Source organism: Bombina bombina, chromosome 1 (genome assembly GCF_027579735.1).
Source record: "Bombina bombina isolate aBomBom1 chromosome 1, aBomBom1.pri, whole genome shotgun sequence".
NCBI classification, from domain to species: Eukaryota; Metazoa; Chordata; class Amphibia; order Anura; family Bombinatoridae; genus Bombina; species Bombina bombina.
Genome location: NC_069499.1, coordinates 677,186,794 through 677,201,444, shown reverse-complemented (window position 1 = coordinate 677,201,444; position 14,651 = coordinate 677,186,794). Strand labels below are relative to the sequence as shown.

General features: G+C 36.5%; 1 protein-coding gene across 1 annotated transcript in view; it reads right to left on the bottom strand.

Annotated features, from left to right (window-relative positions):
* Nucleotides 1-14,651, bottom strand: part of MAMLD1 (mastermind like domain containing 1) — a 260,678-nt gene that overhangs the window by 110,675 nt on the left and 135,352 nt on the right. The window contains exon 2 of the mRNA XM_053699154.1: nucleotides 2,889-4,565. Coding sequence (XP_053555129.1) covers nucleotides 2,889-4,565 — 1,677 coding nt within the window. The remainder of the gene's footprint in view (nucleotides 1-2,888; nucleotides 4,566-14,651) is intronic.

The window sequence follows — 14,651 nt, the reverse complement described above, 5'->3', positions numbered from 1 at the left end:
TATATATATATATATATATATATATATATATATATATATATATATATATATATACACACACACACATTATAGCCCTTACCAGTCAAATACCTTGGCATATAAAAACATTTTATTTATTTTTTATAAGGGTCAAAAGGGATTTTTTTTATCAGAAAGTGTATGTATGAGTGCAATAGTTTATTTTAATGTGTTTGGTGATTCTAATACTTTGAGCGCAGTTATTGTTTGCTGTCAACTTGTAAAATGCTTGCAAATTAGCACAGTCGTGATATTGCGTCCAGTGATAACATTAGCACGCCATTTATAATCTAGCCCTAAATGTTTAAATCAATTTGTTAGAAACATGCCTTAAAACTCTTTTGAACATGTTTAACCACTTACCTTTGCTGGGGCCAATCAGAAGCCAGGTGTAAATGTGGTCCGGTATAAATCTAAATGATTGTGTAGCATAAAGCCAGGTTTGATAAGGTGCAGCTTACATAAACATGCAGAATGCATTGCAGAGGGGAAAACATAACATTTACAGATGTAAATTACATCAATAAGAAGCAAAATAATGTATTTACATTTTTAAAGTAATTAAGATGTTTTATGTGTTACTTCATTTTGAGATTAAATACTCAAGGACAATCTAGACATGTAAACACATATCATGTACATATACATGTCCAGATGGTCTAATTATCTGGGTGCTTTTCAGTACACACTAAGGCATTTTCAGCTCAGGTCACATTGGCCTTGCAGAGCCAATAATAGTAGCTTTAACATGCTTCCCCCCCCCCCCCGTAGTAATACAGGGCAGCAGGTAAGCTCCATTTATGTGTGTCGGTGTGCTTGGTCTGTGCATTTTAAATTCACTTTTATGCCCCTACAACAGAGTAAATGTTAAAGGGACAGTCTAGGTCAAAATAAACTTTCATGATTCAGATAGAGCATGTAATTTTAAACAATTTTCCAATTTACTTTTATCACCAATTTTGCTTTGTTCTCTTGGTATTCTTAGTTGAAAGTTTAACCTAGGAGGTTCATATGCTAATTTCTTAGACCTTGAAGGCCACCTCTTTTCAGAATGCATTTTAACAGTTTTTCACCACTAGAGGGTGTTAGTTCACGTATTTCATATAGATAACATTGTGCTCGTGCACGTGAAGATATCTGGGAGCAGGCACTGATTGGCTTAACTGCAAGTCTGTCAAAAGAACTGAAATAAGGGGCAGTCTGCAGAGGCTTAGATACAAGATAATCACAGAGTTAAAAAGTGTATTAATATAACAGTGTTGGTTATGCAAAATTTAGGAATGGGTAATAAAGGGATTATCTATCTTTTAAAACAATAAAAATTCTGGTGTAGACTGTCCCCTTAACCCTCTTGTTTCCACCTTAAATCTACTGTGCGTGTGCAGTGTGCTCTCTCTATGATGTTATTTGTCCTGACTGGTGGTGACATAAGGTTTCAAGAAACAGCTACAAAATACTTTATTTTTCTTAATCCAAAATGTTGATTACTAATATATAGTGTTTATTATGCTTTCCATACTGAATATACAAAATATCTATAGTGTGATCGAGTACCAAGCAGCGTACACCGTAGGTTTATGTCACAACAGCTGCTCATTCCCTGTGCTCTGCAGTTTGCTACAGAGATCAAATTTCATGCCTTTGTGTTCCCTTCCAACTGGCACCGCTCCACATTCTTTCTCAGTACACAGGCTGCACCTCTTTCCATTATATAAAGAAAATAAAATCCTTTCTTCTCTGCAGCTTTGCTTCCAATGTTAGATTACGCAGGCTCCCTCTTCGTTAGATATGAAACAACCACATAACCCCTTGCCTGCCAGGGAGGGCTGATATGCACTGAGAACAGGGGGGAATGAAAACTATAATGATGCCCAATAAGCATATGCTGGGGGTTTTCTACTGCTTATAGCCCAGCCTGCTGCATAGGAATAGGGCTTTAGTGGCTTGTGATTAAATGGGTGACCCACTGATTACTCTCACATTTAGCAACCACTTCACTGGAGCAGAAAAAAGGGCATTTAGCTCATTTCTTGACTACAAAAGAGGAGTTTATGGGAGGAAAATGCGAATTGGCACAAAAACATGAGTTTTGATTGGTTCTCCTACATTTTTTTATGTTGGTGTTTAGTTAATTGTAATTGTCCAACACTGTGCATTTCAGTAAGGGGCCAAGCAAAGGTAGCTTTCATTAGCACCAATCAACAGCAATTTGTTTACTAAGACTAATAATTAGAACCATAACAATATGCTGATCAGTAAGCTAAGCTAGGAGGTTATAAGAGTCAGAAAACAATTAAAGAGACAGGAAACCCACATTTTTTTATTTCATGATTCAGACAGACCTTGAAATTTTAAATAACTTTCCGATTTTGTTTTTAATTTGTTGTCTTTTTATCCTTTGTTGAACCGTATACATAATAGGCACCAGAAGCTGTTGATTAGTAGCTGGCATTTTGCCACTGGCTTTCATCTAGCTCCCAGTAGTGCATTATTGCTCCTCCAACAAAGGATACCAAGACAATGAAGCAAATTAAATAATAGAAGTAAATTGGAAAGTTGTTTTAAATTGTATGTTCTATCTGAATCATGAAAGATAAAATTTGGGTACTATGTCCCTTTAATATTATACAAATACAGGAAGTTAAGCTGTCAAATCATAACTGCATGAATTTCATTTCTACTGCAGTACATACTAGTGATATATAGAAGCCCATAAATGGTTAGGACATTCCCATTACTTTTAAAATACTCCTAGTTGTGCCGTCAACAGTTAAATTAACTAATTTTTCCACATACTTCCCCTCACCCTTTCACCCTCCATCGTCAAACTGTGTTTTATAGCATATTAAAACATGCTACTGGATACTAACCTGTCTATTCTGAGCAGGCAAATTGGAGGGTTGCATTTGTCTCTGTATTCTCGATGGCTGCATCAGCTGCCGTAACTGCTGCTGCAAGAACTGGCTGTTGCTGACTTGCTGAGGCTGTTGCACTGCTGGGTTCTGTTGCTGCTGCTGCTGCTGCTGCTGCTGGAGATAATGAATTAGCGACCCAGGACTAGGAGACAGGTTCATCTTCTGGGAAGCAGAGTCAGGTGCAAAATGTGATAGCGGTTTGGTGTTATTAAAATTGAACTGATCATGAACCACTGGTGTTTCATTTACAATACCAGTCTGTAAGCCATTAGAAGGTTGCTGCATAATCATATTGATATTTTTAGGTTGACTGGTGGACATAGGTTTGAAAAGCGAGCTCTGCATACTAGACTGGCTGCTAGAGGGGGTGATACCAGAAATCAAGGAATTCTGTGGGCTAAATGGCTGCTGAATCAATGATGGGCTTGAAAGTTTTTCAGGCTGATATGGCGGAGAAGGCCCAGCACTGGAAGATGTCATGCTAGACACCATGTTGCTTTGGGGACTTTTAATGGTGTTTGCCGGAAGATTGTTTGTGGTCATATTAGGCAACAATGAATTCTGAGGGCTGAAAGGCTGCTGGTTTAGAGCTGGACTTGAAATCTTTTCAGACACATATGGGGGAGAAGGTCTGCTGGTTTGATTGCTGGTGGAACTCATACTGCTGATCAATGGGTTCTGGGAACCTTGTATATTATTTCCTTGTAAGCTGCTAGGAGCAATTCCAGACACCATAACATTTTGAGGGCTGAAAGACTGTTGAGGGGAGGACCCAGACCTATAAGGAGGGGACAGACCTGTAGGTGAGATAGTTGGCCAGTTAGTAGGTTGAACCTGTTGCTTGGTTGATGTCCCTTGTTTGCTTGCAGCCAGCTGCTTTAGCTGTTGTGCATGCCAGTTTGCACCTGGCATATTAGTCATAGACACAGGTAACATAGACTGGGTTTGACTCTTATTTTGAGTTGATGGAATGGGTGACTGAACAGGCTTACTTGCTGGAGGAACAGAGTAATTTGTTCCAGCAGACGATGGTCTAACTTGAGGTGAACCAGCACTGGCAGGGTTGCAACCAGTAGAAAAATCCTTGTTAGAAATGTGATTGTCCATGTGAGATGCTGTTTGTGGTGAGAGTTTGGGTGTTGTACTCAAAGTTGGCTGTGAATGACTTATAACAATTGGCTCTTCTACCTTACTTCCCAATATCTTCTCAATATCCAAATCATTTGGAGAAGGGTCAGGCATTTTAGTGAGTTCCTCCAGCAGATCCTGCAACTCTTGATCTACAGAATGCAAGTTGCCTGCCTTCTCCTCATAGGACCCTTTCTGACCCATTTCAGTATTTTGTGAGACAGAAAATGGAGAAGCCATACCTCTTCCATTCATGTGGTTATTCTCAAGCAAACCAGGATGGCCACTAACTCCGAGGGATGAAGAGCTGTGATTGGTGGAGAAAGGGGAGTTTTGAAGTTCTGTACACGATATATTAGAGCTGGTACTTTGGGTCTGACCCATAGAAAGTGTCACATCATCAAGACAAAGTCTCTTGTTGTCACTTGGAAAAATTAAATCATTCATTCCAGAGGATACAGGGGAACTGTCATCTTCCAATTTTCGCTTTATGGATCCTTGTAGCTGAAAAACAATAATATATTATTAATGTTAATTGTAAAAAAAAATACAAATAAAGATAACATACATCTCACACAACTTGGAAATTTCAGTGGAACAGAAATACATAATGCACCAATTACTAGTAAACCTCAAAAGCAATACAAAACTAAATCATCTTTACACATCTGATCACTTACAATACATATCTATTTTAAAATACTATTTCCCATGAAATAAACCTTTCAAATTTCAGAACAGCCAAGCTTTATAGTTAGAAAGTGGGCCAAGGTGGTTTCTAAGTAATCTAGGCCACCAAAAGTAAAAAAAAAAAAAAAAAAAATGAAATCTGCTGAGTTTTCTGATGGATTTGAATATTGCTCAATAAAAAGTATTGGTGTAGTTGACCCTAAGCAAAGCCACTAGAAAATAAGGACACACTGTAACTGGGTGTTGTACTGGATTGAAATGTAATCAAATTTAAAAATCCAAGGAAGACATGAATAAATCACTTTGTACAGTGTTTTAATGGATTGGGATAGACCCTCTTGTTTGTTGTAATTGTAAAACTTACATTTTTAAAGATAAGATTCTGTAGTACTGTACAAAAGGGTGTAATAAATATAAAAGCACTTAAAAGTCAAACAGACAGAATTAAACTTCCATGATTCAGATAGAGCATGTCATTTTTAAGAAATATTTCAATTTTCTGCTCTGACTTAATTTTCTTGGTATCCTTTGTTATAAGCTTACTGCACAATGCACTGCTGGGAGATAGCGTTTGTTTGGTGGCTACACATACATATGGATCATTGGCACATCAGATATGTCCAACTAGCTCCCAGTAGTGCATTGCTGCTATATAGCTAACTTTAAAGGGACATAAAACCCCAAAATTTTCTTTTATTATTCTGATAGAACATACAATTTTAAACAACTTTCCAATTTACTTCTGTTATCAAAATTTATTTGTTTTCTTGTCATCCTTTCTTGAAAAGCTGGGATGTAAGCTCATGAGTGTGCATGTGTCTACAGCACTATATAACAGCAGTTTTGCAACAATGCAATACATTAGCAGGAGCACTAGATGGCAGCACTATTTCCTGCCATGTAGTGCTTCAGGCACGTGCATGCTACCTTCCTAGGTATCCCTTCAACAAAGAATAACAGGAGAACAAAGCAAATTTGATAATAGAAGTAAATTGGAAACTTTTTTAAAATTGTATTCTGTATCTGAATATTGAAAGAATATTTTTGGGTTTAATATCCCTTTAATTATGTGCTTTTCCCTTGAAATTAAAATATTACAGCATTTTATTTTCAAACATATATGTCCCTTTAATGCCATGTTTTACTATAGTGGTTGGCTCTAATGTTTTAACATTTATATATTACATTTCAAATAAAGGCTCCTGTTACTGTTGTTTTAGACTATAATGATAAAGGTGAGCCCATATATTGCATCTAAAGGGCCAAAGTACAGTTTTTCCATTTGCAAAGCTGTGAACAAAATTTAGAAATGCTATTAACTGGGACTAAAATAGCTACAGTATAGTAAGCACTGATTTACCAAGATATACAGAATTGCTATCTTGCATTGATGTCACAACACTATATAAACACATATATCTGGAAATATATATATTGGATTCTCAAAGAGAATATAGTAAGAGCCAAATAACACAAATAGCAAACTCTTCCCCTGGCAGGATCTCTATGTCAGAGGCGTAGTAAATGTAAAAAAATGCATTGCGTTACATTACAGTTATTACTTACCAGACTTTACAAAAATGCTTGGCAAAGAGTCCTTTGGCACCCCATTTGGTGCATGTTAAACCACATGGCCTCAGACCACAGCTGACAGTTTATATATAAAAAAGAAAAAACAAGGCTGGCAGTATATCCCATCAAATGCCATACTGCCCACCCCATTGACTCCTTGCAGAGTGTGGTCCTGCAATGTGCTCATTGTATGTAACGGAATGTTACACAAGCCAGAAACTCGACAGCAAAGTCTCAGGAGCGCTCTCTGCTAAGAGTCTATGGGGGGATGGTACAGTGTTACAATGGGGAGAGGGCAGCCGGGAGTTTGAACAGAGACTAGAGTGCCAAAGGAACCTTTGTCAAGTAGTTTGCAAAGTCACTTTGTAAGCTACAACTGTGATGTAATGCAATGCTTTAAATACATGGTGTGGTTTTTTTTAAGCATTTATTGTCCCTTCAGAAAAAAGAGTAGATGAGATACAGTGAACTGGAGGGTAATAAATAGGAGGACACCCCGGCTATAGATGTGTAACAGACACAACTGGTGGAGATTCACTGGATAAGTAATAATCTGGTGTTTAATGCCAAACTTGAATTCAAAAGCAACTTGGTGATTTAATCTAAGCACTTCTCCTCCTCTACTGTTTCTATGAAATGTCAGTGCTCTGCCTAAATACACTTGTAAACACTAAGGCCTAGATTTAGAGTTCGGCGGAGCCGTCAAAACCAGCGTTAGAGGCTCCTAACGCTGGTTTTGGCCGCCCGCTGGTATTTGGAGTCAGTGATTAAAGGGTCTAACGCTCACTTTACAGCCGCGACTTTTCCATACCGCAGATCCCCCTACGCCATTTGCGTAGCCTATCTTTTCAATGGGATCTTTCTAACGCTGGTATTTAGAGTCGTTTCTGCAGTGAGCGTTAGAGCTCTAACGACAAGATTCCAGCCGCCTGAAAAAAGCAGGAGTTAAGAGCTTTCTGGCTAACGCCGGTTTATAAAGCTCTTAACTACTGTACCCTAAACTACACTAACACCCATAAACTACCTATGTACCCCTAAACCGAGGTCCCCCCACATCGCCGCCACTCGATTAAAATTTTTAACCCCTAATCTGCCGACCGCCACCTACGTTATACTTATGTACCCCTAATCTGCTGCCCCTAACCCCGCCGACCCCTATATTATATTTATTAACCCCTAACTTGCCCCACACAACGTCGCCGCAAGCTACTTAAAATAATTAACCCCTAATCTTCCGACCGCAAATCGCCGCCACCTACGTTATCCCTATGTACCCCTAATCTTCTGCCCCTAACATCGCCGACCCCTATGTTATATTTATTAACCCCTAATCTGCCCCCCACAACGTCGCCGACACCTACCTACACTTATTAACCCCTAATCTGCCGAGCGGACCTGAGCGCTACTATAATAAAGTTATTAACCCCTAATCCGCCTCACTAACCCTATCATAAATAGTATTAACCCCTAATCTGCCCTCCCTAACATCGCCGACACCTACCTTCAATTATTAACCCCTAATCTGCCGACCGGAGCTCACCGCTATTCTAATAAATGTATTAACCCCTAAAGCTAAGTCTAACCCTAACACTAACACCCCCCTAAGTTAAATATAATTTTTATCTAACGAAATAAATTAACTCTTATTAAATAAATGATTCCTATTTAAAGCTAAATACTTACCTGTAAAATAAATCCTAATATAGCTACAATATAAATTACATTTATATTATAGCTATTTTAGGATTAATATTTATTTTACAGGTAACTTTGTATTTATTTTAACCAGGTACAATAGCTATTAAATAGTTAAGAACTATTTAATAGTTACCTAGTTAAAATAATTACAAATTTACCTGTAAAATAAATCCTAACCTAAGATATAATTAAACCTAACACTACCCTATCAATAAAATAATTAAATAAACTACCTACAATTACCTACAATTAACCTAACACTACACTATCAATAAATTAATTAAACACAATTGCTACAAATAAATACAATTAAATAAACTATCTAAAGTACAAAAAATAAAAAAGAACTAAGTTACAGAAAATAAAAAAATATTTACAAACATAAGAAAAATATTACAACAATTTTAAACTAATTACACCTACTCTAAGCCCCCTAATAAAATAACAAAGACCCCCAAAATAAAAAATTCCCTACCCTATTCTAAATTTAAAAAGTTACAAGCTCTTTTACCTTACCAGCCCTGAACAGGGCCCTTTGCGGGGCATGCCCCAAGAAGTTCAGCTCTTTTGCCTGTAAAAGAAAACATACAATACCCCCCCCCCCAACATTACAACCCACCACCCACATACCCCTAATCTAACCCAAACCCCCCTTAAATAAACCTAACACTAAGCCCCTGATGATCTTCCTACCTTGTCTTCACCATGCCAGGTTCACAGGTTAGATTAGGGGTATGTGGGTGGTGGGTTGTAATGTTGGGGGGGGGGGTATTGTATGTTTTCTTTTACAGGCAAAAGAGCTGAACTTCTTGGGGCATGCCCCGCAAAGGGCCCTGTTCAGGGCTGGTAAGGTAAAAGAGCTTGTAACTTTTTAAATTTAGAATAGGGTAGGGAATTTTTTATTTTGGGGGTCTTTGTTATTTTATTAGGGGGCTTAGAGTAGGTGTAATTAGTTTAAAATTGTTGTAATATTTTTCTTATGTTTGTAAATATTTTTTTATTTTCTGTAACTTAGTTCTTTTTTATTTTTTGTACTTTAGATAGTTTATTTAATTGTATTTATTTGTAGCAATTGTGTTTAATTAATTTATTGATAGTGTAGTGTTAGGTTAATTGTAGGTAATTGTAGGTAGTTTATTTAATTATTTTATTGATAGGGTAGTGTTAGGTTTAATTATATCTTAGGTTAGGATTTATTTTACAGGTAAATTTGTAATTATTTTAACTAGGTAACTATTAAATAGTTCTTAACTATTTAATAGCTATTGTACCTGGTTAAAATAATTACAAAGTTGCCTGTAAAATAAATATTAATCCTAAAATAGCTATAATATAAATGTAATTTATATTGTAGCTATATTAGGATTTATTTTACAGGTAAGTATTTAGCTTTAAATAGGAATCATTTATTTAATAAGAGTTAATTTATTTCGTTAGATAAAAATTATATTTAACTTAGGGGGGTGTTAGTGTTAGGGTTAGACTTATCTTTAGGGGTTAATACATTTATTAGAATAGCGGTGAGCTCCGGTCGGCAGATTAGGGGTTAATAATTGAAGGTAGGTGTCGGCGACGTTGTGGGGGGCAGATTAGGGGTTAATAAATATAACATAGGGGTCGGCGATGTTAGGGCAGCAGATTAGGGGTACATAGGGATAACGTAGGTGGCGGCGGTTTACGGAGCGGCAGATTAGGGGTTAAAAGTGTAATGCAGGGGTCAGCGATAGCGGGGGCGGCAGATTAGGGGTTAATAAGTGTAAGGTTAGGGGTGTTTAGACTCGGGGTACATGTTAGAGTGTTAGGTGCAGACGTAGGAAGTGTTTCCCCATAGGAAACAATGGGGCTGCGTTAGGAGCTGAACGCTGCTTTTTTGCAGGTGTTAGGTTTTTTTTCAGCTCAAACAGCCCCATTGTTTCCTATGGGAGAATCGTGCACGAGCACGTTTTTGAGGCCGGCCGCGTCCGTAAGCAACTCTGGTATCGAGAGTTGCATTTGCGGTAAAAATGCTCTACGCTCCTTTTTTGGAGCCTAACGCAGCATTTGTTTGAACTCTCGATACCAGAGTTAAATTTATGGTGCGGCCAGAAAAAAACCCGCGGAGCGTTAACAGCCCTTTTACCGCCAAACTCCAAATCTAGCCGTAAGAGTTGCTAAGCATTCACTGCCCTCTCAAATCTACATCAGCTCTGTAGCATCTGGTGCACTGTCACGTGTCAAAGAAGCACAAGCAATTTGTAATGTAGTCCTAACTGGATTCCCTATAAATCCTGCATTCATATTTTCTTCTTAAACAAATGGATATGCAAAGCAAAGCAGAAAAGTGGAAGAACAAAAGCACACAATTCCAATCAATTCTAAGTGCTATTGTGCGGGTTTTGCTTTAATAGCTATGACCTAAGAGTCAAATTGATTAATCTGTCATTAACACCACTGCTTCAAGTAATGAGGAAAAAGGACCTATTGGGTAAAATGAAGGGCAACAAAGAATTAAAATCACTTGGAATTTAATAACAAGGAAGGTGATAAGAAAAATACAAGAATACACTTTGACAGACAAATTAAACTAGAACTACAATGAGAACATAGACATTATCAAATTTACTTCGTTTGCATGATATTCTTGTTGAAGAGATATCTAGGCAGGAAATGGTGCTGCCATATAGTGCGCCAGACAGGGGCAGGCTCCTAAGCTTATGTTCCTGCTTTTCAACAAAAAATAACAAGAAAACAAAGAAAATTGATAATTGAAGTTGTTTAAAATCGCATGTTTTATCTGAATCATGAATGAAACATTTTGGATCTCACATCCCTCTAAAGGGACACTAAACCCACATTTTTTCTTTCATGATTCAGATAGAGCATGCAATTTTAAGCAACTTTCTAATTTACTCCTATTGTCAATCTTTCTTTGTTCTCTTGCTATCTTTATTTAAAAAGCAGGAATGTGATGCATAAGAGCCGGCCCATTATTTGTTGAGAACCTGGGTTATGCTTGCTTATTGGTGGGTAAGTGTAAGCTTCCAATAAGCAAGCGCTATCCATGGTGCTAAACCTAAAATGGGCTGGCTGCTAAGATTTACATTCCTGCTTTTAAAATAAAGATAGCAAGAGAACAAAGAAATTTTGATAATAGGAATAAATTAGAAAGTTGCTTAAAATGTCATGCTCTATCTGAATCATGAAAGAAAAAAATTGGGTTCAGTGTCCCTTTAAGTTTAAAAAAAAAAAAAAAAAAAGGTTCTTGCTATAAACTAAACTGTGAGTGTATTGGATCCTTGTTGGAAAGATTTTATACTACATAGTTTTGTGTGTGTTGACGACAATGTATTTGTTTCAACTGCTTAGCCTTTTACAAGATATCTGCTTATGATACTAAGAGACTCTCTTGCCGCACTTTGAAACATTCACCACATCAGTGAGCTGCGCCAGCTACGAAGATGTAAGAGCTCTGTAATGTCTCCGACTTGTGACTTTACAAAACACTCATTTGATGACACTGCAGGGCACATGATAGAAGAGGTCGTCCATAAGGGGATATTAAGAGGTTGCTGCAAAAAAAACAAAGCAGAGTCTCTCTTCTATTCCAGAATTAAACTTTGAACTCAAACCATTGGTCTAAAAAAAGAAACAGCCATTTCACAGGGAATACCCAAAGGCCATTCCTTCAACTTGTTTATTACATAGCACAGAAGCTTTAAACTCAGTTTATAGAATATGGAAGAAAAAAAATATCAATATTAAAAAGAATAACAAAATTAAATATTTCTTTGTTTGTTTCAAAATTGTGCTTTATCCTATACTCCCTAGAGAGGCCAAAAAGCAAATTGTGTAACTGTCAAGTCAATAGCTGGTATAGGCAATTTGCAGCAGTTTGAAAGACTTTGCTTTTTCTACTCTCTAGGGAATGTGGGACAAAAGCACAATTTTGACACAAAAGCAAGAGATGTTAAATGTCTTATTAAGCAATAAGGTTACGCTACAATCAGTTTGTTGTTGTTTCTTAACTGCTATTATTATTACATAAGCCACAACAAATATGTACAGATATGTTGTTATCAGATATAGGTTTAAGTCATTTTAAACAAACATGTCGTCAAATTTGATATGATTTACCCCTTTGCCTGGAAGCTAAAACTCTCTGACTAAGACTCATAATAATAATCTTAATAATAGTCAAAGCCAAGTTAATTTTAAAACAAAATATATGTTCCTATCACAGAAAATGTATTTAAAAATTCTGAATTGTAAGGTAAAATAGATACCTACCACTCCAGGAAAAAAAAAATGGTACGATACAAAATGATGTAAGTAAGCTATAAGATGTATGACCACTACTTAAAGGGACAGTAAAGTAAAAAAAAATCTTTCATGATTTAAATAGGGCATGTGATTTTAAACAACTTTCTAATTTATTTGTATTACCAATTTTGCATTGTTCTCTTGGTATTCTTAGTTGAAAGCTAAATCTAGGAGGTTTATGTGCTAATTTCTTAGACCTTGAAGACTGCCTCTAATTTGAAAGGATTTTGAGAGTTTTTCACCACTAGTGGGCGTTAGTTCATGTGTTTCATATAGATAACATTGAGATCAGGCACGTGAAGCTCCTAGGAGCCAGCACTGATTGACTAAAAATGCAAGTCTGTCAAAAGAACTGAAATAAGGGGGCAGTTTGCAGAGGCATAGATACAAGGTAATCTCAGAGGTAAAAAGGATATTATTATAACTGTGTTGGTTATGCAAAATTGGGGAATGAGTAATAAAGGGATTATCTACCTTTTTAAACAACACAAATTCTGGTGTTTACTGTCCCTTTAAACATTTTTACTACAAGATTAAATAATTGTTCTGTTGTACATGTTACTAGCAAACAATGTGGTAAACTCAGTTATCTGTGTCTTACACACAGGGGGTATATTTCTATCATTAGTAAGAAATTACATCAGTTAAAATGTTTAAAATATGTTAGTGAAAAAATGGTTAAAAGGGATAATGCAGCTGATAACAATTCACTGTATTTAGAAAGGTATCTGGAAACCCCTTTTAAATGGGCTGAGTGGGCCCTCTCTTTCCACAGTATAGGTAGTGGTATCAACATGCAACAGCAAATGTCAAACTAAAGGTAAATTAGCTATTTGTAAACACTGTAATGCAGGGTGGGAGGCAACGTGTCACTGGGAACACATTAATGAGGAGAGCATTTTTCAGTACAATATCCAATATACAATATAATTTAACTAATAGCATTGCTTGACTTATTGACAGCCAAGGAAAATGGAGCTCCATGTATTTGTTATCACAAATTATAAAAGTATTGTGTGTGTGTTACTGGCAGCCAAATGAAGTAAAATCACAGCTTGTGATGTGTTGCTGGCACAAGGAGGTTACATCATTGCACTTTGTGAAAACACACACATGGCAGGCAGGGATTGGTTAAGAGCTCCGGGTGGGATTTGGTACTGGTGTTATGGAATTGAATGCACTTACATAATGAAGTCTGGGGTTTATTGCAATGTATGATCACCCCTGAGAGACAGTCCTAGTTGTCTAATAGGTGCTAGATTTATAGAATAGTGCTTAGTTGATAGTGTGAAGCATAATACTGTAAAATAAACTGTATCAATGACTTTCTTCTGTTGATTTTGATATGGAGCATATCCTTTAGGGAAAGCTTCCAACAAGAAGTATACAATACAGCAGAATTATTAAAGGGACAGTCTACACCAGAATTGTTATTGTTTTAAAAGTTAGATAATCCCTTTTTTACCCATTCCCCAGTTTTGCATAACCAACACAGTTATATTTATACATGTTTTACCTCTGTGATTATCTTGTATCTGAGCCTCTGCAAACTGCCCCTTTTTTCAGTTCTTTTGACAGACTTGCAGTTTAGCCAATCAGTGAAAGCTCCCAGGTAACTTCACGTGCATGATCACAGTGTTATCTATATGAAATTCATGAACTAACACCCTCTAATGGTGAAAAACCTGTTAAAATGCATTCTTAAGAGGCGGCCTTCAAGGTCTAAGAAATTAGCATATGAACCTCCTAGGTTAAGCTTTCAACTAAGAATACCAAGAGAACTAAGCAAAATTCGTGATAAAAGTAAATTGGAAAATTGTTTAAAATTACATGCCCTATCTGAATCATGAAAATTTATTTTGGACTAGACTGTCCCTTTAAGATGTAAGCCCTCTCTGCTCAGTGTGGCTTTTGTAATACAGTAGAAGTGTTCAGAAAAGTGTAGTGTTGATCAGCAAAGTGTATGACAGAGCTGACACCGATTTAAACGCGTTTAATTAAAAAAAATGTTTATGTGAAGAAATAAATGTATCTACATGAGAGCAAAGCACTGTATAAAAATTAGTCTATTTAGGGAAAAAAATGTTTTTGCTTTTGAGATCTGAAAGGCTGGAAAAAAAAAAGAAAATAAAATATTCTAAAATAAAAAAAATAATGATAATTACAAATCTTTTTTTTGCATTATCCACTGATGTTTAATTCATTCATTACAGAAAATTTGAACCTAAAAATATTAGCATACTAGGAAACTATTTCTTATCCTGAGTAAATTAAAGTAATTTATTTTCACCCATTTATCTAGTCCAGAAACATGACCTTTGTTTGTTGCTG